A 25,544-nucleotide genomic window follows, 5' to 3' on the forward strand; every position below is an offset into this window, starting at 1 on the left:
CACACACACACACACACACACACACACAGTGATGTCCCAGTGTAAGGAATCCCAGCTAGTGAGCTCCCCAGCTAAATTCTACCTCTCAGAAGGGAGCTGGATAGGACAAAATTTCTATCTGAAAAGTCAGGGCAGGATTAGGAGGAGGAACCAAAAACACAGATTTAGCCCATTTCATCTAGCACAGAAGGACCCAGAATGCCAGGTATGATATCACCTAGTGAATATTTACTAAGCACCCACTAAGTGCCCAACACTGTTGAAAGAGATCAAGGGAACAGGAAGATGGTTGGTGCTGACCTAAGCAGAACCGTGTGCTCTCTGGTTTATAAGAAGTGAGCAATCACCAGGCAGGAAAGCTGTTGGAGGTCTGCACTGGTCATAGAGAAAGGACAAGGAGCAGAACCCGATGCTACAGCAGGCCCTATGGTCACAGGTGACACCTCTTCCTTGTCCCCTCAGTACAACAGTGTATAAGCCTTTACTGTCCTACAGTTCTTCTTTTTGTTACACAGTGACTTTCAACCCTGGTTGTACATCAGAATTATCTAAGGAAGTTTTTAAAATCCTGTTGCCCAGAACCCACCCCAGACTAATGAAATCAGCCTCTGTGGGGGTGGCACCTAGGCTTCAGTAGTTCCTAAAACTCCCCAGTTGGTCCCAGTGTGGGGCCAAGATTGAAAACCACTGCATGGAGGTAATTGTCCTAATTACCTCTCCAGCTTCTCTCTGCCTCTACATTCCTCTTATCTAAGCTGTTACATTGCCTTTTTATTTTTAGTTTGTTCTACTTCATCCTTTCAGTAGATAATTCTATAATACTCCATTAAACCTTTTTTCATGCTTTAACTTTGCTTTTTCTCATTTAATTTTCATTGCCCACTCTACTTACTCCTTCTTCCCATTGTGTTTGTTTTGTTTTGTGTTTTCTTTAATCCAGCATTAACATTTGCAGGGCACTTGATATGGACACAGTACTACAGCAGGCACTTAACTGCTGCTACAAATTACATTTAATGCAGTAATATTTTTTGTTAGATCCTGTGCCATGACTACAGGCTCTGGTCTGATGGAAGATTGGCATTTTGGCTTCCTCTTTGGAAGCAGCTGCATTGCTGTATAAATTTAAGATCCAAAATAAGCATATTACAATAAAAAATAAAAGAAGCATTCACAAATATGAGGGAAAGAAGCATTAACAGCCGTCTGAAGCTAAACATCAACATCACCCCTGCCAAGCTCTTGGCCTCATTGTAGGGGGAAGACGCTTCCATGTGCAGCAAAAAGAGAAAGAATCCAGACTGCATTTACAACTAATGAGGCTGTTCTCTGAGGACAGGGCATTTGCTGATTTAGACTCATTTCCTCAAGGTCCTCAAGCAAGCCCAAGAGTACATAGGCCAGTCGCTGAGACACTGAAGGTTGAGATGTGGAAGAAAGGGCCAAGAGACTGTCCCAGGAGCAGAATGCTTCAGTCCTCTAGGGAAGCTTTGGGGGAGATCTGCCCTCTTGTCCTCCTACAGCTCAACTGAGAGCAGCCCCAGAGCCTCAGAACCACAGGCCCTGTAGTTCCCTGGGTCTGGCAAGCCCCTGAGAGACCAAATCACTGTCCTCCCCGCAGAGCCAGCCCAGCACTGAGAATACCATACAAGTGAGAGGACGCTTGCCAAATAGATGCATGAATGAATGAATGAATGACTCCTCTGATGAAATTGTCCCAGGGAGAGTTTGTGGGAATACTGAAAAGGAAGGTGGTCCCCACACTGGTACCCCAGTCCTTGATACTCTGATGTGGCTTTTCAATTTCTCTATCTTCCTTTTACCTTGATTTATTTATTCTGTATCAATCTATTTGTTTATTTGTTCATTTATTTTAGGAATCAAGCCAGACACCTTGTTGGAGCAACAAGAACTAGAGACATTTGTTCCTTTTAGAAGAAGCAAAATTTTCCAGTGCCGACTGACAGGGAAGGAGATGAATAATTACAATATATGCTGGTAAAGAGGACCTGAGACAGCTTCCTGATTTTCGTACATCAACAAGAAGACTTCTATGGCCCTGGTCTCCAGCACACCTTTCTTGGTAGAGTTGAGAATTCAACCAGCCAATCCCTCCTGGAGATTCTCAGAGCCACATTGAGAGAGCAGGGGACTAACAAGGACTGCCCTATCCATGGTGACTCTCCTTGGCCTCTAGGTAAGTCACACACTGAAGCCTGCCCCTCCCACCCTCCACCCTGGTCAGCTAATCTAGGTTAGTGCAGGTCTAACTTAGATTACAAGGCGTGCTCGTGTGCATAATTTTGTTACCACCAACAACCACATGGGACAACGTTATCCCCATTTTATTGTCCAGGAAACTGAGGCCTGGTGTGTGGTAAGTGACTTGCAAGTAAGAGGAGGAGTGAGATGTAAACCCAGATTCCTGAATATAAATTCAGTGGTCTGCACTGCAGCATAGCTGCCTCTTGAGAACTAGAGTGGGCAGTGTGGAAGTGGGAATCCTCAAGTTCCCAGGCCTCTTCCAGCCCAGTCTTCTATGTAAAATTTTTCTCTTCCAGGCTTGTCTGAGCAGAGGTAGGGTGACCCCGCCGCCTGTTCCTCAACAGTCTGTGCAAATTCAAAGAAATAGAGTGTGAATTCAAGGAACTCATTTGAAGAACAGGAAAAGCAACTCTCTCCTTGAGGTTATGGGGAAATGAAGGTTGAAACATGGATCAGAAGACTTGCTAAGGTCCCTTCCACCCTCAACTCTTCCATTCTGTTCCCAATGAGGCCCAAAACACGGCTTTCTCCATCACTCTTTAATCTGTTGGTTGATTTGCTTGGTGCTCCCAAGAAGCACCGTGGCCCTGAAAATAAAATATTAATTATATCCACTTTACAACCATCCATCGCTAGCCATCTGACGCTGACAGAAAGGCAGGAAGCACTCGTGGCAGTTTGCATATCAGGGTCGGCAGTTCCTTTCTTAACCCTCCTCTGTCTGGCAAGGCTAAGGGAGCAGACGTTCCTGTAATGACCTGGCCTGTCTTTAGAGCTGCAGCCCTAAGAGCTGCTGTTCTTCCTGTGGCTGTAGTCTTGGCACTGAGTTCCTTCCTGCTCTTCTTTTGCTCTTGTGTGTAGCGGACCACAACATGCTTTCAGATCAGACATCCTGTGGGCAGAAGAAATTATTTCACTTCAATAAGAATTTTTGAAGACCAGTATGGGTTCACCGGGTGCTTGGGGGATTACACCAGAGATAAGAACAGACTAAGTCACACGCATGAGGCAGCATTTACAAATCAAACAACACAGTATGCAATAGCAGCTTCCGAGTTTCTGCAGAGGAGGGGCTAAGGACAGCAACCTGGTTGAAAGATGCCTCAGGAACTTGCCTTGAGGCTGTATTTTCATAGCAAGTAAGATTGGGAAAGACATCAAAGAATGGGAAACCTTCCATTCTGGAGAGATGGAGATTATGGGGGAGAACGGATAAAGCCCCCAAAACCACTCTTGCCTCTCCTACTAACTGTTCAAGTCTCAGGTATCATTATTTGTATGACAAGGAGAAAGTTAACATTGTTAAGCAATGAGCCAAGGATTTACAAGCATAATTTCATCTATTTCTCACAGAAATCCTATAAGCTATCTTCTCCCATTTTACAGAGTATAAAAAAATTAGTTTTTCCTAGAAATCACATGAAGGGACAGACATCCCCTTGGCAGGACCAAGGAAGCTGTGGCCTAATTGCTGGCCTGGACATGAAGGAGGGACTGAGCACAAAGAACACAGCCTGCACAGGGCCGGAGGAGGGTTGGGTCCGAGGGCAGAGCCCTGGTGGATGTTTCCGCCTTCCACCTGGGCACCCCGAGACAGGTTGTGTTTTTGTTTAAGTTCCATCTTGTCCTGCCACAGGCCCGGGCCAAGCTGACTGCTCCTGACCTGGTGAAGCACTAGCCACACTCTGTCCCAAGCCCCCACCGCATCATCACCTGTCCTCTCCTGTACTGTCTTCTACCTCTGGCTTTGATTTATCATTCATACCAGCTCTCTCTCTTAGTCAAGCCTAGAGGAAGGTTGTTTTTGGCCATTAACAATAAATTCTTAAAATTCCCTCTAACCAGTGGAAGATATAAATCGCAGTCATAAACATAATACACATTCTTGGGACTTTTCAAAATGACTTCCTAAATAATTTGAGATAGTCCAACAATAATTATCTAGAAAGACAGGCTTACTTGAGCCCTGCTAACTGCTCTTTTGATATTAATACAGCTTTAAGCCCTCTCTACTTCTTTCTGCCTGAAGGCTTTTTTTTATACATGTCCTCATTTGTTACATAGAATGTTATTTCCCTAACCATGCCCCATACCTGTTTCAGGCAGGGTCCCAGCAGGAGACAGGGCACTCTCGGGGTGATTAGAGAGAGTTTAATGAAAGGGACTTTTACAAAGGTGTGGACAGGTATTATGGATTGAACTGTGTCCCCCAAGGAAAGATATGTTGAAGTCTTAACTCCCAGTACCTTAGAATGTGACCTTATTTGGAAATAGGGTCACTGCAGATGTAATTAGTTTCAATGAGTTCATACTGGAGTATGGTAGGCCCCTAATGCAATATGACTGGCATTCTATAATACAGCCAAGTGAAGACAAAGACACGCAGGGAGAGAAAACCACGAGACAGTGCAGGCAGAGACTGGAGTGATGCAGGTGCAAGCCAAGCCAAAGGCCGTCAGAGTTTCCAGCAAACCACCAAAATCTAGTGAGAGGCTAGGAAGGATTCCCCTACAGGTTTCAGAGGGCACATGGCCCTGCTGACACCTTGATTTCAAACTTCCAGCTTCCAGAACTGTGAGACAATACATTTATATTGTTTTAAACCACCTAGTTTGTGGTACTTTGTTAAAGCAGCCAGAGGAAATTAATACAGAAGGGTTATGAGAAACCAAAAAGAAGGTGGTGGTGAAACACCCAAGGCTGGCAACAAAGAACCGCTGCCATGCCAGGCCTGAAGCGTGTAGGGGAGGAGCCTTTACTGAAACCTGCAGCTATGGAAGAGGAGCTATAGCTTCCAGTGGAGGAAGGCACTCTCTCCTTCCCTCCAGTCTCCTGAAGGTGTCTCCATTGGCCAAAATGGGATGGAGAGCCAGTGGATGCCGCCAATTAAGGTCAGGCTCTTAGAGTAGGAAGTAGAGTGGATGTGCAGGGGCAAACAGACTCAGTCGCAACTTCAATCCCACTTCCTCTTCAGGGAAGCCTTCCCTGACCTCCTGACCAAACCTGGCCTCTGTAACATGCTCTCATAATCCTTCTGCTTCTGCAGAATAGTTATAGCTGCAACGGAGGAATAAACTATGCGAATCTTTAAGTGATGACTGGCTCTCATGCTAGAACATAAGCTGCATGAGAAAAAAGACCATGTCTTCCATTCATCAACGGCAGACCCTGAATCTTTAGGGTCTGGCATGCAGTAAGAATGACTAGGTTTCGTAGGATGTGCCAAGAACTAGGCAGCCCGATAGAAAAAGGTCAAGTGTTTAAGTCCAAACAGATTGACCTCGGCAACTTTCAAAGAGCTGTAGACAGCAGACAGCATTATGTTCTGCTGGGGGAGGGGGTGCTGATTACACCATTTATAACATCAAAGAATGTGCCCACCTTGAGTACTTGCTAACAGTCCTCTAAGAGCAGTAGGCGGGATGGGCAGTTGCGCAAAGTGAGGTGAGGCAGAGGTGGGTGGGGAGAGCAACTACTACGGGGTCAAGGAACCTGAGCTGCTCCTATCTGAATTTTTGTTCCCAGTCACACTGGGGAACTTAAGAAAGCTTAAGTGAGTCTTTCCTCCACTAATCTGTGAATGTAAGTCCTGCATCCACTTGCTAATACGGAATGCCACCTTTTCTCTTGCTTTTTTGCTTACCAAGTGACCCCCTTCCCAGCTTCTGCTGCACTCTCTAGTTCCCATTGTTAATTTACCTGTTTGATTTCAAAATTTCAAAGATTGACCTTTAAACTCAAAAGTGGAGGTCCCAAAAATCCTAACACTCCCCTCTTTTGAAGTCCACATAAATTTAGCCCGTCATAAGTTGGGATGTAGTGGTGGTTTCTAAGTTTTTTACAATATTTTGCTTTGTGTAATTTAACACAAGTAAACTAAGAAGCCTTCAGAAAAGAAGATAGATGAGCTCAATAAAGATCAGGAAACTCTGGTTCACATTTGGAAGACAATGTTTCATTGGGTCGCTCTTTAACACATGGGTAAATCACCCTTATCCAACTTTGCCTAGAGGGAGTTTGCAGTCAACACAACAATCATTACAACATCTTCAGTCTTTGTGCACATACTATCGATCTCCTCATTTGATGGTTCTTTTGATTACAGCTGTAAATGTCAATAATTCTTCTTGGTATTAACTATTAACATCACCACATAGTGTCTAACATGTACATCTAATCTGAAACTAGAACAACAATATCAAATTTAACATCTAGGGCAGGAAGCAGAAACCTTGTCATCAATTAAATAAGCTGCCTTAATCTCCTCTCAGTTGGCCTAACTTACCTGAACCACACTATTGGTCTTGAAGGTGGCACTGTCATCCCATTAACAGGCAGCAGGCCCTGCGAGCCTCCTGTGATCAGCTAGGCTTCTCTGGGGAATGAAACAGCTGCTGATAGGGACTGACTTCCTCAGTCACAAGTGTTTCACAAGTGTGTTGGTTCAGAGGAGGGACCAGGCAGAAGGTGGTTGACAGGCAGAGCAGCCACTGAGTGAGCCATGCAGAGGATCTCCTCCCTCATCCATCTCTCCCTGTTCTGGGCAGGTAAGGCAGACTCCAGAACTTTGGCCAAGCAAGACTCAGCAGCAAAGACGCATCAAGGCTCCCAGGACCTTGTACTCCTGGACCTCGCTCCTTACTCAATGGTCTCAGCCTCCAGCCCTCACTGAGCCCGTCTCTTGTGTCTTTTCTCTCAGGAGTCATGTCAGCTGTTGAGTTGGTGCCTGAACACCAAACAGTGATTGTGTCAGTGGGGGACCCTGCCACCCTCAAGTGCTCCATGAAAGGAGAAGCAATCAGTAACTACTATATCAACTGGTACAGGAAGACCCAAGGTAACACAATGACTTTCATATACCGAGAAAAGGGCATCTATGGCCCTGGTTTCAAGGACAATTTCCAAGGTGACATTGATACTGAAGAGAACCAGGCTGTACTTAAGATCCTTGCACCATCAGAGAGAGATGAAGGGTCTTACTACTGTGCCAGTGACATCCACCCTGCTGCAGCTCTACTTCTGAGCAGGTCAAAAACCATTGCCGGCCAGGCACGGTGGCTCATGCCTGTAATCCCAGCACTTTGGGAAGCTGAGGCAGGAGAATCACGAGGTCAGGAGATCGAGACCATCCTGGCTAACACGGTGAAACCCTGTCTCTGCTAAAAATCCCAAAAAAAAAAAAAAAGAAAAAAAAATTGGCCAGGTGTGGTGGCGGATGCCTGTAGTCCCAGCTACTCAGGAGGTTGAGGCAAGAGAATGGCGTGAACCTGGGAGGCGGAGCTTGCAGTGAGCCGAGATCATGCCACTGCACTCCAGCCTAGACGGAAAAAAAAAAAAAAGACATTGCCATCCATGTAGAGCAGCAGTTCCAACAAGATCATGATTTTCTCTTGAATAAATAATTTAGGAAATGGAGACCAGAGAAAGCCAGTGTTCCTACCTTTCTTTCAGGTTCAGCCACTCAGCTTGCACGTGCCCTCCCATGGTGCTCAGAAAGGCAGCCCCCAGTGCGACAGAAGAGAGGGGAGATGGAGCCAAAGGAATGAATCGTAGCATCTACTGTGACAGTTTTCTTGGGGGCTCATAAAAGGTTTGACCACAGAGCCACAGTGCTTAGAGTATAGCATAGATTAAGGAGGCACCTTATCATGTACAACCATGGGTGACATCCAGTTTTTCCGCAGCCACATGCCTCTGAATTTACATGTTCTAGAGAAAAAGGACTGGCAATGAAGGGAGGCTCCTCTCCCTCCTTCAGATCAAATATGTAAACTACCTGTCATTTTGCCCAACATGGAAGGAAAGGCTCCATCTGTAACATGCTCTATTGTTTTGATGATTACTGACTGGATATTTTGTTTTGCTTTGTTTTGTTTTTTTCGTGAGACAGAGTCTTGCTCTGTCACCCAGGTTAGAGTGTAGTGGCATGACCATAGTTCACTGCAGCCTCGCACTCCTGAGCCCAAGCTGGATATGGCGTTTTGCTCTCCCTTTCTTCTCTATCTCTTTACTTCCACATGTCAGAAACAAAACATTGAAAAATTGCTTCCACTGGCTCTTCCTTATCCTTCTTTGGACAGCTCAATTCAACTGCACTTTTATCTTGAACAATGTGTTTTTCCAGATTTAGATGATTGACAGGGCTGTCTACTCCAAGGCTGAACCTATGGCAGAAATCAGCCTTCCTTCTGTCCTTATCTAGAAAATCTACCACTTACCTTATTAAATAGCCTCATAAGAACGTGTGGTGATAGATATGGTCAGTGACTTGATTGCAGTGATGGTTTCACAGATGTACAGGCATAAATTCATCAGATTAGGTACTCTAAATGTGTTCAGTTTATTTCACATTAAGTATACCTCAGTATGGTTGTAAAAATATTTGTTTAAACCCAAAATGAACTTTTTAGGCTTCATTGGACCACTTCAGGCAATGTCTACAGAAAATGTTCTTCAACAAACCCCTCTAGTCAAATATCCTGTTTTCCACAGAAGGACAAGGAGGCTGACAGGGCTTGCCACACCTTACTTGGTTTCAGTCAGGGCTTTTCACTGTTTCACCAAGGGTATTCCCAATCCTCTCTCCTCTCCTGATTCTGCCTGACCTTTCATATATATATATGAATACATATATACATATAAATACATGTTTTATATATACATTATAATATGTCATTGTTCCATGCATTTTAGTCATGACTGCCCCCATGAGCTCTTATCATTTATTTCCCCAAACAGCTCGAAACCTTCAGAAAATCTCTCTTTTCTACTCTTCATCCCAAACTCACTCACTCTGACCTGATGCCTAATCCTAACATAGGCCTGGAACCTGCCTTCTACCTTTCTGTCCCACCCCATTGGCAGCTTCTTTGGTTGAAAGGTCTGCAAGCCCTGGATATTGGCTCTGCCCTTGGACAAAGACGGGTTCCCAAATCACCATCCAGATACAGCACTCTGAGCCCCATGATCTTGGAAGGGGTTTGGACCCAGCCTTCCCCAGATGTATTTACACAGAGGGCCTATCACGATTCGTCAAGCCCACTGCCTGCCACTCAAATCTAAGTCTCCTTCTTTGAACAAGTGATAGGCAGGAAGGTGGAGTGCATCTCCAACATGGAGAGGATACAATTCTTCTCCCAGTTTGAAATAATGATTTGGAAAAAGAACAACATCTGGAAAGCTGGTTGTGCAGATTTCAAAGTTGTGGAGCCATGGTTTTCTAATGCCTGCAAGATGGATTCCTAGTAAGACCCCCAGTGACTTCCTGTAACAGAGACTGGGAAGAACGTCTCTAAGGAGAAGGAGGGGAAAAGATATTTGGACAAATCCATAGAACTATATGTCTTCTGTATTAATAACTAATATCAGTTGAGTGCTTACTATGTGCCAGGCAGCATTCTAAGCACTTAACGTGTGTTATATGATTAATCTTCACAGCAACCCTAGTATTCATTTTCTATTCTTGTCCTTATTTTACAAATGAGTACCCTAAGGCACAGAAAACCTAAAATACTTGCCCAAAATAGCTTAGCTAGTAAGGCAGGGTGACAGATTTCAGACTCTTGATGCTGCACCAGAGGACACAGCATGTAATTTAGGGAGACAGGGGACCCATAGAGAAGGCCACCACCAGGATGTGTCAGAACCAAGGGACAACAGGGACTGTGCCCTCACCACCAAACCTGTTCAAACTGATACTCCGTGACCATCTGTCAAAAAACTAGGACAACAGAGCAATGGTCCCAAATGACCTCTCAAGTGTTTTCTAACTCTGAGATTTTGTGATCCTGACATAAGCTTCACACTGTCTTCTAAAATCATCTGCATCTCTTCATCTATGAAATGGAGATAATAAGAGTTCTACCTTCCCTGTGTTATAAAATATATAATTATAGAAAGTAAATAAATTGCATTGCCTATAGTAGCTATTTAATAAATGTTACTTATTATAAGAAAAAGCAAACTGCAAGGAAGAATAATTGAGAAGACAGTGAACTAAATTACTGAGCACCAACAAAATGCAGCCACTTTACAGGTATGGACTCACTTATCCTATGACAACTCAGTGAGGTCTTTATCATCCTTTCTGTTTTGGAAGCGAGGACACTGTGCCTCAGAGAGGCTGGACAGCTTGCTTACAGAAGCAGAGCCAGGATCTGGATCTGACTTGAAGCCTGATTGTCCTGGCTAGGGTACTGGGCTGGGAGCTGCAGGATGTACTAAAGAAATACCTTACCTATAGCAACATCTCAAGTAAAGGATGGCTGGGAACAGGTAAGTGAAGTCTGGTCATCTTTGCTCATGCAAAGATTGCTCTTGTTTCCTTGGCCAGTTTCCAGAAGAAGGGATAGGATGTGAGGTCTTCAACTCCTTCCCCCTGCCTCCTCTCCCCTTCTTTAAAACACCAATTGCAATTTCGGCTTCCAGGCTGTTCTCCTGAGATGGCTCACTCCCCTGACTGAAGAAAGACAGCTACTCCTCAGCCCATTGCCAATCACACTCCTGAGCACCACCCCTAGGTCGGCAACTTTTCTCCCAGGGTACACCATGAGAAACATGAGAAACTGGCCCACATATTCCCTCCTTCTGATGCTTGTCAAAGATAGTCTCTTGTTGGACTCCCTTAGAGTCTCTAGGGGTGCTCATGGATTCACTGCCTTTTCCTCTCCCTCTCAGGGGCTTGCCTGGAGTGGAAACTACAGGGGTCCAGGGCCAGCATAATGAGAGCTAGAAAAATTCCCTGGGTTTCTGTCAGGTCCATAGAGTTGGTGACTTTACCATCCACATATATCTTTGCTGTCAAGCAAAGTGTGCAAGTTTGTCTCTTCCATTGTCACTGACTTACCACTTATACAGAGGCAGCAATGGGGCTTGAGATCTGACAGCCACAATTCTCTGCATTCAAAAGTGAGCAAATGGGCACCAGAAAATACTGCAGTGGATTAAGATGCAGGAGCCACTGTGTAAATAATAGGAATTAATTTCTAACCAAACGTCTCTGCTTTAGTTAGGGTCTTAGTCCACCGCAGTATCTTAAACAATACGTACTCAATGATAAATTTTCCGTGACAAGGTGAACAAACTCAGAATCAAGGCTTCTTTCCTACTCTTCAATTCAGCACATTACCCTAAAATATTCATTGAAATGATAGGATTCTACAGCTTTATTTTTTTGTTAGAGCTCTTTATTCATTCTTTCAGTAAATACCATCTCTCATATCTGCTTAGTTTTTCTCCACAGCATTTATCACTATTTGACATGCTACATATTTTACTTGTTTATATTTTGCTGTCTGGCTCTCCACTGGAATACAAGGTCCTTGATGGCAGGGATGAGTTTTTGTCTGTTGTGTTCATTGCTTTAACTCCAGCACTTAGAATAACTTTGGCCCATAACAGACACTCAATAAATGTATTAAATGAATGAGTGAATGAAATACATATGAGTGAGTGCTATGTACCCTGCACTGAGCTGGATGCCAGGGACATAGTGGTGCACAAGGCTGGTGCGGACTCTGCTCTCATCTACCCACTAAAAAAATGCTATTGACTGTAACAAGATTTTCTGAAGAGTTGATTATAGAGAACTCTGGAACACAAAACAACTTACTCTTGGAGAGCAGACATCGAGGCTCCTAAGTACATTGGATGTGAGCAGGGGCAAAATGAAGAAAATAGTGGGCTTTCTCTTTTCTCCACCTTTTCTCTCTTTTGAGTCCCAAGGGCCCCGGCCCTGAGTCTGCGGCTGTCAAAGAAAAAGCCAAACACTTCTGTTTTATTTCACAAAGGAATTTTGCGAACCTTCTCTCCAAACAGACTTGCTGGGGCATGCTATTTCACAATGAAAAGCCACAATAACACAGTTTCCTAAACAAAAGAGTGATTCCTAACTCCCTCTCGCTTTATCACCACCACTACCAAATGATTTCGGTATTCTTCAAGAATACAGAATCCACTGGGTCTTTTTGGGCTTTTTAGCAATTTACACATGCACAAACGCATATGTTTATGAGTGGTAACAGCGTACGTTCGAGTACGTGAAACACTGCAGGGACTCTCTGAAGGCGTGCCCTGGATGCCCCAAGGCTCCGAGGCAGCAGTCAGCCAGTTGAACAGCGTGCCACCCAGCATGCTCAACTTGATAGAAAAAAGACCCAGTGACAGGGCACAGGAAGTCAAGCCAACATGCAATTGCTTGTATTAATTTAAATAAAGCCAGGTTCTCAAACTCCATGTTTAAATAAGAAGTCTAACAGTCATAAGTTTTCTTTTTACCTGCATGCATATGATAGAATAGGGAAAGTTTAAATTATCCTTCTGGCTTAAGGACAAAATTGCGTGAGTATTTATAACTTTCAGAAAGAGAAATGTCAGTCTAAATATATTACTAGGGCAACAAATTATTAAGGAAAAAAAAACCCCAAAGTACAAACTTTTGGAAATTAAAGTTGCTTTCATAGAATATAGCAGCATTCACTCAGTAACAATTCATTAAGTACCTCGTATATGCCAGACGCTTTTCTAGACACAATGGAAGCACAGCTCTCAGAATCTCAGGAGCTTATATTTCAGTGGAAATAAACACAAAATAAAATAAGTAAAATATATGTCAGATGGAGATAATTGCCTTGGAGAGGAGTAAAACAGGCGGGGAGAGAAAGGGTTGTCAGCAGGCTTGGAGAAATTACAATTTTAAATCAGGTTGTCAAGAAGGGATACAATGAGAAGGTGACATTTCAGCAAAGGCCTGCGTGCAGGCAGGGAGCCCAATATTTGGCGTGTGGATGTTTGCTGGACTCCCTCTGTTAGAAATAACATTTTCATGCACATTCTTAAGACACATAATCGTACCAGCTTTTCTGTAGGTTGGGGAGATAAGGAATCATTTTTTCTTTCTTATCTTGCTAAGAGCTCTTTCACAAGCAGTTCACACTTTCATTTTTCAAAACCAAGCGATGAAATGCCATTAATTAGCACAAAGTGTGTTGGGGAGTGGACATGAGGGTTTGGCAAAGAAACAGTCCTGAAAAGATCAAAACTTGCAATATGAACAGGAAGATGACAGCACCGATTATGACAAACGGAAAATGGGGCATGGCATTTTGAGCCCTTTGCCTTGAGTCTCTCCCTAGTCATGTGACCACATTCTGTGGACTGAAAAGTGTTTCTTCCCCAACCACAGAGGTAAGAATACAAAGTAGGTGATGCATTTCTCTCACTGGTCCCCAAATGACTCCACTCCAGCAGCCCCAGAAAAGAATCTGCAGCTTCATCTATACCTGCAGGTTGATGTGCCTCCCAAAAACTGTCTCACTCAATTGTGAAGCTGAAATCAATCCTGTGTTCACCTCAGTGGGGTTATGGTTTTTCTCTTCTGGCTTCTCCAAAAAGCTAATCATAGAGAAACCTGAGGACTGTGGAGCCACTATGGAGAAGGCTGGAGTGCCTTTACCGTCCCTAGCTGAGCTTTAGGGATTCACCCTCCAGGGCCTCTGGGTGTGCTGGGATCACATGGCCTAAGGTAGGCCCGAGAGTCAGTTTCCATCTTTACCTGCCACCTGACAGGAGTGAGAATTTTTACTTAGAGGCAGTGAAAAGGAAAGTCAGCAGCCCCAGGGACAGTACCAAGAAGACACCACCTGAGTGGCTGTTGTCATAAGCTCTGACACAGCCAAGGCCTCCTCGGGCATAAAGACCTCCCTGTGTTTGCATAACACCTGTGTTATAATCGTGAGTGATCAATAAAGGAGTAACTGCCTCAGTCTTCTAAAGAAATGAAGAAGCGTTTTATGCACTGAGTTCATAAATAAGCACACAAAAAAACACAAAGGCCTGTGTAGCTGCCTCTGTACGTTGAAATTAGAGAACTGGTACAAGAACAATAACCCATCTCTGTAGTAAGAATCAATGTAAATCTTTGAGTTCATAGCTAGTCCATTTCTCAGCATCAAAACCATCATCATGCTTTCTGTATGGAGGATATCCACCCCCACATATGCACACTCAGAGTGTCCGAGCAATGAGAAACCAATTATCATCAGGCTCCACCTCTTCGGCTGAAGACATAGAAACCGATGAATGAAGAAATTAAGTGACTTTTCCACATCACACAATATAATGCAGACAGGTAAAGTGATATACTATATTTCTATCCCTTTCCTCCAATGTCCTAGAAGTCAAGCGCTAAGAAAAGACAGAAAGGGTAAACCACGTGATCATGCCAAAGTGAAAGAAAAATGGCAGTGGCGTGTTCTCCACTTTCCAGACAACTACCTCCTGTCATCTTCCCCTGTCATTGCGATCCGTGAAAATTTTCTCATTGTTTTAACAAAAGGTCTCATGGCACAATTTAAACAGGCGTTTTTCCTCTCTTAAATAGGTGGCAATGCAGTCCAGGTAGGCAAAGTGATATACAAAAATAAATAGCCTTAATCATTCATAAAAATATTAATGTGTGTCAAATTTTAAAACAATAAACTGCAAATTGCCCCTAACTTTGGCAAGGTCCTTTCACCTATCTTAAAATGAACAAGTTTACAAATTTGAGCTATTAAGTTTTTGTTGTTTTTTTTCTCCTTGAGACAGAGTATCACTCTTGTTGCCCAGGCTGGAGTGCAATGGCACAATCTCAGCTCACTGCAACCTCCGCCTCCCGGGTTCAAGTGATTTTCCTGCCTCAGCCTCCTGAGTAGCTGGGATTACAGGTGTGCACCACCACGCCCAGCTATTTTTTTTGCATTTTTAGTAGAGATGAGGTTTCACTGTGTTGGCCAGGCTCATCTCAAACTCCTGACTTCAGGTGATCCACCCACCTTGGCTTTCCAAAGTGCTACAATTACAGATGTGAGCCACTGTGCCCGGCCACATGTGAGTTTTTATAAGTAAGTTCTTTTAGTAGTGAAAAAAGCATAGGCTCTGGAATCAGAAAAAAATTAGAATCACAACCCCTCACTTACTAGTTCTGTGACCTTGAAAAATGTTGCTTTAACTTTTCTAAACCTCTATTCCCTTATCCATAAAATAAGGATAATAATTTCATAGAGTTATTATAAGGATCAAATTAAATAATTGCTAGTAAGTATCTGAGTGACTACAAAGTGGAGGTGCTCAATAATGCTAACTCCATTCCTTTCAGCACCCGACGGTCTGTAGTAGAGTGGTTTCACCCTCTACTCCAGACAGAAGGAGACAGAAAAGCCAGAATGGGAGAGAGCATGGCCAATGACCACTAGTGTTTTTCCAAACCAAGAAATCTAAAGTGCCTATCAGCACATTTTTCATAAAAATACCTCATCAGGAATGTTCTTCCCATACAACCTCTCTAAATCCTTTCCCTACACTAATGATAGTGAAGGTCCCAATGGCAAGACCATCACTGGGACGGTCTAGCTCCCGAACAAGAGACGGTGTCCTCATTGCCCTTCATTTGCAGAGATGAAGGTGATGCATGTCAGTGTCAGCTTCACTAATAGTAACAGGGAGAGTCTCTTTTTTTTTTTTTTTTTGAGACAGGGTCTCACTCTGTTGCCCAGGTCGGAGTGCAGAGGCATGACCATGGCTCATTGCAGCCTCAACCTCCCGGGCTAAACTGATCCTCTCCCCTCAGCCTCCTGAGTAGCTGGGACTACAGGCGTGCAGCACCGTTCCTGGCTCATTTTTTAATTTTTTGTAGAGACGAGATCTTCCTATATTACTCAGGCTGGTCTTAAATTCTTGAGCTCAAGAGATCCTCCTGCCTCAGCCTCCTGAAGTGCTAGGATTATAGGCGTGAGCCTTCACGCCCTGCATGAATGAATTTTTTACATCAAACCTTCTCCAACACACTTAGTCCAGATGTCTGAGACAAGAGCTGCACAAAGGAGTCTCAATCTTCAGAAAGTGCAGCCTTACCAAGCTTTATGGATGCTCTCCCACAGGGCCTCCCTAGTCTTTAGGACACGTTTCATTCATGCATCCGTTTAGGAATAGAGATCTTATACCATCCTTACAAAGGAACCTATAATATTAATTACTGACCTGTGATGAGTCAACTGTCCATCCTTATTCTGCCCATGCTGTCTACATGGAGTTAGTTTTCACTGTAGTACTTGGCCAAGAAAAACCAAGTTTTTCTAAATGAATTCCAGGGATAAATAGTCTCATTCCAGTTCTTTGGCTTCTTCCACTAAAGAATTATAGGGACCTGATCTAGGGAAACTGGGAGGAAAAGTCAGGGAATGAGAGCCACTGTTTGCCAGAAATGCATGTTCTGATGGGGAAAGATAGTTCAAGATATCTGCACCAAATCACTCACTGGGAAGAAGCTGTCTGAGATCTGAGGAAATTTCCACCTGCTAAAAAGAGCTAGCAGTCTACTGGAAAGAAAAAAAATTCATTTGGGTGTCAGAACTCTTACTCTTCACTTTGTGTGTGACTGTAGACAAGTCAGTTAACCTCTTTGCACCTCAGATTCTCATCTGTTTAGTAAAGAGTTCACGTTAGATGATCTCTAAGTTTCCTTTAGCATTAACAAGCTATAGGTCTCTGCCTGGCAAGAAAGAGAAGGAAGCCTCCATGGGACATAGGAGATCAAATATGAAAGATTCCCGAGATATAGGAGTACAGATTCCTGCCTAGCTAATTCCTGTATGTGACACAGTAAGGATAAAATCGAAAAAAGGAACTAAATGAAATACACTCATGATTAACCAAAGGGGACTGAAAGTCATGGCTAACCTCACACCTACCTTGCATCACCTCCAGCTCACCTCCCTTGAGACACTCCTCCTCCTCTTTAATGCCTCATCATGATTCCCAAAAACTGTGATCACTCAAGGTTGAAGCTTTTAATCTCCCATGTATAAAAGGATATGCAAATAGAGTTCAGTTTCCTGTTGAGTCTCTGCCAAGGTCTTAGCCTGGCAGTTCTGGGAAAAGAGCCAAAGACCTCATATTTCTTGGCTGTTAACATTCTGCCATCTGTGCTCAAGTCAGCGGCCTGGGCTTCAGGCTGTGGTTTGTCTTTAGTCTTATACTTTTCCAAGTTTTCTGAAGGAACCTTTTAGAATGTTCCTGCAAGAAAGTAAGATACAAGTGGCTCCCAAGAAACCAGACAGAGGATTATCTGGTTGTATTTGGAGGCAGTAAGAAAAAGACCAGGAAGTCTATACTTGTATAGTATATAGCCACAGAATCCAATCTTGCAAGCTACTTGAAATACTGATATTAATTAAGTCTTAGGCAGGGCTTTCAATAAGTCATCTGTGTCTCCAATATGGGAGTCCCACATCATGCATATGCAGAGTGGAAAAAAACAAGTTCCTTGGGTACAGTACAGCATTCAAAAATTAAAGACCTGAAAAACACAAGACATCTCAGTGTGCTCCCGGGCTGGAGGCTCTGCTAAACAACAGAAGCAGAGACCGGACTAATTGTCCCCTGTATCTCTTTGACTGAACTCACACAAAATAGAATCTACCATTTTTACTCAGCGCAGGGTACCCAGACCCAAGTTTACTACAATGTTGTTACCAATATTCTGATTGAAAATTATATATTCCAAGCTATGTTAAATCTGACCTTTTATTAAACGTGGAATTTCTACTTTTTCTGTAAGTGCCTTGTCTTACTTGTATTTCCCATCTAAAGCTAACTCCCCAAAGGGCTTTCCTATATGTTCTCACTTCCATTACAAAGTCAATGTACAAGTTAATTTTTTAAATTTCTTTAGAAACCTTTATAAAGAGATTTCCTCCTTCATTTCTCTGTTATCCCAGGCAGCTGTCAGGAGCAAAGAGCTCAAGCCTGCACTGCCTTGGAACAGGACATCAGTAAAAGATATTCTCAATCTACTCAGAAGGCTGAGGTGGGAGGATTGCTTGAGCCAGGGGTACAAGACCAGCCTGGACAACTAAGTAAGGCCCAGTGTCAAAAAAAAATGTTATTGTTCCATACCCAATCATTTACTTGGTGTTTTCTGCATCATTTATTTATAAATATTTCAGTCTGTTCTTAATCCTTGAGCCTCTATTTTTTAAAATCATACTCTCTTTAATATCTACTCAGAGTGTTGCTTCTCTTCAAATTTCCCACCTCTTAGTTCTCCTCCCACTTTCTCCCACCCTGAGCATTATACCTCCAACAATGATCATTCTAAGACCATTTACATCTCAATAGGGAAGTGATATAAAACAGGTCTCCTTACTCTGTTTTGGAGGGTTTTTTGGTTGTTGTTGATTGCTTCTCTGTCCCACCCCAAACTCATGTGTGTCTGAAATTTAGCACCACCTTGCGCCGTTTGTGAGCATTTTCCTCAGAGGCTTGTCCCAGAGCAGCATTTTGAGACTGAGCCTGAACTTCACTGATGTTACGACCCTTTAAAGTGCCTGGCTCCGAAAGACTCAGGAGTTCCTGCGTAAATCCAGGTCCAGCTACTTCATCACTGTGACTTGTTTTTGGAAAGGTTGAGCTATCAACATATTGCTCTTGTAAAGGCTCAGAACTGAATCTTAGATTCTCCAGGATATATGGGTCCTCTGTGGCTCCTGGGCAGCAGTTCTGTGGACTGTAAATGAGAGATGTCCAGATCATACACCTTCAATGGAAAAAAAAAGCACTGTCACCTTAGACGACTCCATCTCTGTGGTCTACTTTTGTCTTCCTAATACCATACATCATTCTCCAATGCATTTATGGCAAGCCTCATCTACTCAGAAATAACCAAGAACAAACCAACACACTCTTGTGTTAGTGTGGAGGCCCAAGGTGACATAAGTGAATGTGGTTCCAGACGAAAACCTTCCCCTCTCCAACATAAAGATGCCAAAGACTATGTATAAAGCAAGTCCTAAATCACTCCATAGTTCCATTTGAATATATTTCCCCAGTTCTTATGCATTGCTTCTGCATACACAGAATTCAGTGATAAAAATTGAGACTCTGTCCTAGATATAGTAATTAATTCAGATATCAATGCCAATTGACTGTGTAGAGGGGAGACAATTTTGTACCAAGATTTACTAACCTCTATTTTAATGAGAAAACCAATGGAAAAGCTTTCTTCCTACTATGACACTCTCTGGATAAATTGCTTGCCAGGAAGTGTTAGGATATTTCTGCCATGACTCTTTGGCTTCCACACCCAAAGACATTTGGTCTCCATCACATGTGCAGGAAGGATCTCCTTGTTCAGCAGTATTTACACGATCACCCTGACACCAGTAGTCAGATATAACTATACAACTTGGAGCCTGAGTGCTGGGAAGCTGCCCATACCCACTGCTGACTTGGTCTTCTCACCAGCTGCTTGATCCAACAGATGTATCTTCCTTATGAGGCACCAGAGACCCAGAATGTCCACATCCTGTGGTCCCCTGTGCCCTTAACACCCCACATTTGAGTTCCTTTCCAATTCAGAGAACAAAACATGCAGGCTTTGAGCCAATTTACAACAGATGTGGGTCACAACCACCAACTACCCAGGAAGCCTCCACCAGAGCAGGGCATGAGAACCGGCTTCTTAGATATTCCCATACATGATCCCATCAATCATTTAACAACTGTTCAAAGAGAAAGACTAGGAGACTTCCTCCAGAGCATCCCCAGGGATTTAATTCACTATGCTAGAAATTAAAAGATTACTACTACGATATAAGAAGGCTAAGACAGAGTTAAGGGAATTATTGGAAAGTTGGCATTACAAATTTACATGTACACTGGGAAAATCTGCAGCACTACCCATAGCTTTGACATAATGCCTTCCTATACCCTGTCCTTGCACAACTCTGACTCCCACATCATGGTCATACTCTGGATAGGCCCCTCTCTGCATGTAGAACAATATGAATGGGGATTCTGCTTATCAGGATATCATCACTAGTCTGTGCCAGTCCTTGCAAGAATGTCCTTGTGCTGCGACTATTTGTACGAGACGGTACCCTGGCCACCCCTAAGTGTGCAGACTTTTTAAACATTTTTCCCCCAAGAAAGTGGTCCCTGATGGCACTGCCTACTGAGTAAAGCTAAGAAAGATAGGAAGAAAGAGGACGAAGTGCAAGGAGAGAAACGTTAGTGCAAGGAGAAAAATAATGATGTGGATGTAGAATATTTATAATGTGAATTCATATTAACCTGACTTCCTCAGAAAATGTCAACGTTAGTATTAGGATGTGTATTTCCTTCAGAGCTCTGAAAGAAAATATGAGAATTCAAGGCGTGCTACTGCAGAATCCACACACACACACACACAGAAGTGCTTCACTGTGGCTGGAATGATGCAGAGTCTTGGCAATAGCTCAGGAAGCTGCCAGCTGTCCTCCTATTGTAAACAGTGAAGTAGGTCATCTGTGGCTCCCCATCCTCATCTGTCTAGGCCGTTTTCTTGGACCCTCCTCCACATCCCATTCCTCATATGTTTTCATTCTATTTCCATCAAACTGCAATCTCAAGAAATGGCCTGAAATCACTTCATACTAATGTCTGAGGAATGAAAACAGAGGAAGGCTTTAGCTTTTCTGAGATTGGCATGGAGGGTCGCAAGTGAGCATTGTGTTTTCCTAGACATAATAGCCATAAGCTAAACAATGCAGCAACCACAGCAGAACTTTCCAAGCCTGAGGAACACTGCCCAAAATGAAAGACAGAGGTTTGTGCTCTCTTCGTATGGAGGTTCAGTGTGGATCATACACAGAGAGTCTGGAGCCTCCCACAGTGGGCACTTCTTTTCCTTTGTCCAGGAAGAAGTCCAGCTGGAGCAGACAACCAGAGAGAACATTAGCCTGACCATGGGGAAAGGCACTGCAGCAGAATTAGGACCAATGGAGGAAAAAAAGATGTCTGGAAAGATACTTCATTTCAATAGCAGTAATAGCTTTATAAGAGTTGATAGCCATTCAGCAGTGAAACAAGCATCCTTGTCAGTGGATGAGTTCAGTGAATGACTACACTGGGAAGGTTGTCTACATTGGTTGGGAGCTAAATTCAATGAGCTCTTTCCCTCCTAGGATTCATTATATACTGTATGTATATGATTACATACACAGAGTATATGTAATATATGCATAATATGTATATTACATATACTCTGTATATGTAGATTACATACACATACATGTAATATATGTATAATACGTATATTACATGTACTCTGTATATGTAGATTACATACACATATATTACACGTACTCCGTACATGTAATCATACACCTTATACACATTTGTATCCATTATATAATCAATTTTCCATGTTATTGGTATTTTTCCTAATCAATATTTTTAATAAGCTACGTTAGTACTGTGTCTAGAGGTATATTATAGTTTACTCAATCAGTTCTCTTCATGGTTGAGCATTTAGGCAGCTTCTACATTTTTCCTACTATGAAAATTATTGTGATGAACACACCCATACTTACAACTTTTTCACTATTTAAAATCATCATATATGTATATGATTTTTTGGACCCTCTTCCACATCCCATTCCTCATATGCTGTCATTCTATTTCCATCAAAATGCAATCTCAAGAAATAACCTGAAATCAATTCATACTAATGTTTAAGTAATGAAAACGGAGGGAGGCTTTAGCTTTTCTGAGATTGGCGGGGAGGGTCACAGGTGAGCATTGTATTTTAATAGAGATAATAGCCTAAGCTAAACACTGCAGCAACCACAGCAGATATTCAAATGGTATATATAAAAATATACAATTATATTTGTGTAAATATATATATAAACATATAATAAAGTAAGCTTCTATTTTCTTAATTAGAAGATTCAAATTAAGAATTTTGTCCAACTTGAATATATAAAACTTTAGGGTTATAGAGAAATTAGCCAATTCTACTTTAGAGTTTTAATGTATTAAGACAGTTAAACATGCATATTTTAAAATCACATATTATGTAAGATAATGTATCAATTTTGAATACTGCCTTTTCCTTTTCATAATTCATAAAATAACTTTAAATTCTTAAGCATTTCAAATCAATGTATTTGTCACCACTAGAGCCACTTTTTTATCCTCAAATATTTTTCCAGAGTATATGAAACTCACTTTGCTAAATTGAAAATTTAGAAGCACATTAGATCTAGAAACATAATTCTAAATTGTTTAAACAATAGTACATTATTAATACCTACTTTTGAGACATAATACATATTCACATAACATTAGAATCATTGTTTTGCCATTTATCCTATAAGTGAATATTCATGATCTCCACAACAAAATATTTCCTTTGATAGATTTGTTTAAACAATATCAAACACTTGCAATCTTGAAGGCACTGGGAGACCCAAAAAATAGTTACTATGTTTCTGTTAAACTACTTAGTCGTCTTTTTAACTAATTCTATCAGCTCACTGCCATAAGCATCCATGAGCTAGCATTGATTGAGATCATTCCAATGTGTCCTCACTAAACTGTACCTAACTGTTCAAAGTATAATAATTAAGTGAAAGCATTGTAATGTTGTTTTTCATAATTATTGTAAGGAATCAAATATAAGGGATTTCTTCTTCTCTGAGGATCATGAACCTTACTCCATGTTCAAATAGATATAGTATTTTCTCACAGTAAATTCCCCAAAGTGGAAATAGTTGTTCAAAAGAATATAAATATTTTTACTCTTTTGACATTAACTAATTGGCTTCCAATAAAAATCAAACAATTTATATTGTTACCAACATCTTGCCCACATTGGGAGTGTCACCATTTTGAGCACAAGCTGTAATTAAATATCTAACCAAAAAATTGTTTGTTAATACTTTACTTTTTTATTACTAGAGAGTTAAAACATTTTTCAAGTCTGATAATCAATGATTAACTTTCTTCATTTGTCCTTCACCCATTCGTTTTTTAGGTTGATAGTGTTTTACTCATTTATTTGTGTGATTATAATAATTTTGTGCCTGAGTTTCACAGCATTTAACCACAATAACAGCATTGGTGAAAGGAGTTTCAGAGGTATTGTGGATGGCAGAGGGTGGTGATGGCAAAGTGCCAAGGAAAGGGAAAAAGGAAGAAGAGGGTTTTTATGCTGATGTGTTTCACTGTGCCTTCGTACCACAGAGGTTGGAGTGCATTAAGCCTTTGTTCAAAAACACCCAGCTGTGATCCGCTATGTAGGTCTCAGCATTGGAAGAGTCCTCTGAGTGTCATGGGAAAATAATATATGAGTTTTATTGCCCCTGTGTCCCAACTATTTTCTATTTATTCCACATTGGTCTACTGCAATAGTTTCAGAACATAAACAAGTATCACCAAAAACATCAGTGATAAATAATTCCAACCACTCATTTCAATATTTACTAAATATACCCATGGCACTGAAAAGAGAATATAATGGAAGAGTAAAGGAGTTGGGACTAATCGTGACTGAGTACCTGAATAGTAGGCTGCACACTAGGTATATGATGAACCAAGAAGTTGAACCCAAATCTAACTAACTTACATAATCCCTTCCTTCAAAGAACTTAGTGTCCAGTACAAGGCAAGTGTTCAAGAAAGAGCTTGTTGTGAATTGAATCCATTTCATTGGAATACAGCATCCTTGCAGAGTTTCAACTTTTTAAAATAATGTGTTTCTAAAGACCATTGTCTTTAGAAAGACCAGTGATCAAAGACCTTAGACCACTGGTCTAAGGACCATCTGGAAGCAGATCCCCAAGGTGAAATTCTGACATTGAATGCCCAATTCCTAACAGGTCATGTGCCTTGTTCTGATGAAAAAACTGTCGAATGAGGGAGTTGCAGTGGCATGAAGGTTGTTGGTAGGTAGCATGGGCCAAATGGCCCAGTGATGTGGTGAAAAGTGCACTCCTCCAAATAAGACCCTAGTTACTAGAAAGTCACAAGTAGGTAAACAGATGCTGGTAGGGACAGTTTTTGTTGGATAAAGTCAGCAAAGAAAAGCTTTTAGAGGAGACGAATCCTGAGCTGGTGCCTACAGATAGTGACAGCCCTAGTGCGACTGGGAATATTACAGAGAGTGAAAGAATCTCCCTCTCTAACTAATGCCACCAAGAAGTCCCTTCACCCCAGAGCAAAGACATAACCTATCTCCACCCAAGTGAGCTATGTATTTTTGAAATATATCCCCTCTGAACTAAACCACTTTTCTGTTCACTTCAGATCAACCAGTGTTAATACCATAGATCTGAGAGCCTAGAAGTCCTGTGTTTTTCTTCACTCTTCTCGACCCCATGTGAGTTTGATTCAAGAACATGAGGATTAGTCCCTTCTCTTGGAATTACAATCACCAATTAGCACACCATGTCCAATTGCTCCTTTTAAGTCTAGGAGAGCACAAACAATGCACAGGTGAAGAAAACTATGCCTAGGCCTCCTCCCTAGGTTGTCCAAAGTAACTGAATTTATGACTTCAAGGACAGAATACATCAACCCAATCAAAATAAAATCAAAGAAGCCCATTTTCAGGGACTAGAAACAATTCACAGAAATAACACCTTGAATGAAATTCTCATTTTTAGTGCAGAAATGGAATATAACATCCTTAGATTACTTGCTTTCTAAAAGTGAATATTCTTTAGGTATTACTTTTTCAACATTGATGAGTTTACAACATTTATTTTTGCATAGCAGACAGAACTGTGTAGGCATTCACAGTTACAGAAAGAAGAAATTGACTAGCTTCCTGCTTCACACAAAGAAATCATGCAAAAAAAAACATTTCAAGCCAAAAGAAAAATAAAGTTTTAAAACATTTTAAAGTCTCAGATTACTTGCTGGCTATAATGGGAATGTGTAACTTTGTGAAGATATCTGTAGCCATCTTATCCTAATGATCACTCATCTTTATCAAGCCATTATATTCATCTTGACATGATGCAATATACAGGGCATAACATCACCTACACGGTATTTCTGACAGAAATAAATAAATAAACTAAAACTAATCAAACTTTAGTTCTAACAGGAGACAGGAAGTTAGAAAAGCAAATTAAAGGATTCCACAAAGAAACATCTAGACAAATCCAGCAGGTGAGACATTCCACTGAACAGGTTCAGTCTCACCGATAATCAATGTCATGAAAAGGGGGGAAAAAAGTGCAGTAGAGGGGAAGCAGTGGAAGGAGAACTATTAAAGATTAAAGAGATGTAAAAGATTTAACAACAATGGAATGCATAGTCTTTGAATGGATCCTTGTTTTAAAAAAAAAAAAAAAATCTGTAACAGAGGCCAGGCACGGTGGCTCACGCTTATAATTCCAGCACTTTGGGAGGCAGAGGCTGGAGGACCACTTGAGCCCAGGAGTTTGAGACCCTGTGCCTGTAAAAAAGAA

The 25,544-nt window shown here is 41.8% G+C and overlaps 1 long non-coding RNA gene and 2 gene segments (V, D, J or C); 2 read left to right on the forward strand and 1 right to left on the reverse strand.

Moving 5' to 3' along the window:
* LOC105547162 overlaps positions 1–25,544 on the forward strand; it is a 279,265-nt gene that overhangs the window by 144,589 nt on the left and 109,132 nt on the right.
* LOC105547161 lies at positions 1,850–17,075 on the reverse strand. The gene is made up of 2 exons (XR_001007187.1): positions 16,992–17,075; positions 1,850–3,157 (listed from the first exon to the last, which is right to left on the reverse strand). It is a non-coding gene; the product is annotated as an uncharacterized LOC105547161 (long non-coding RNA).
* Positions 6,592–25,544, forward strand: part of LOC105547160 — a 44,740-nt gene continuing 25,787 nt past the window's right edge. Inside the window, 2 exon segments of the C gene segment in view lie at positions 6,592–6,812; positions 6,965–7,260. Of these exon segments, the coding sequence occupies positions 6,767–6,812; positions 6,965–7,260 (342 nt within the window).

The sequence above is a fragment of the Mandrillus leucophaeus genome, unplaced genomic scaffold, assembly GCF_000951045.1.
Source record: "Mandrillus leucophaeus isolate KB7577 unplaced genomic scaffold, Mleu.le_1.0 Scaffold380, whole genome shotgun sequence".
Lineage (NCBI taxonomy): Eukaryota > Metazoa > Chordata > Mammalia > Primates > Cercopithecidae > Mandrillus > Mandrillus leucophaeus.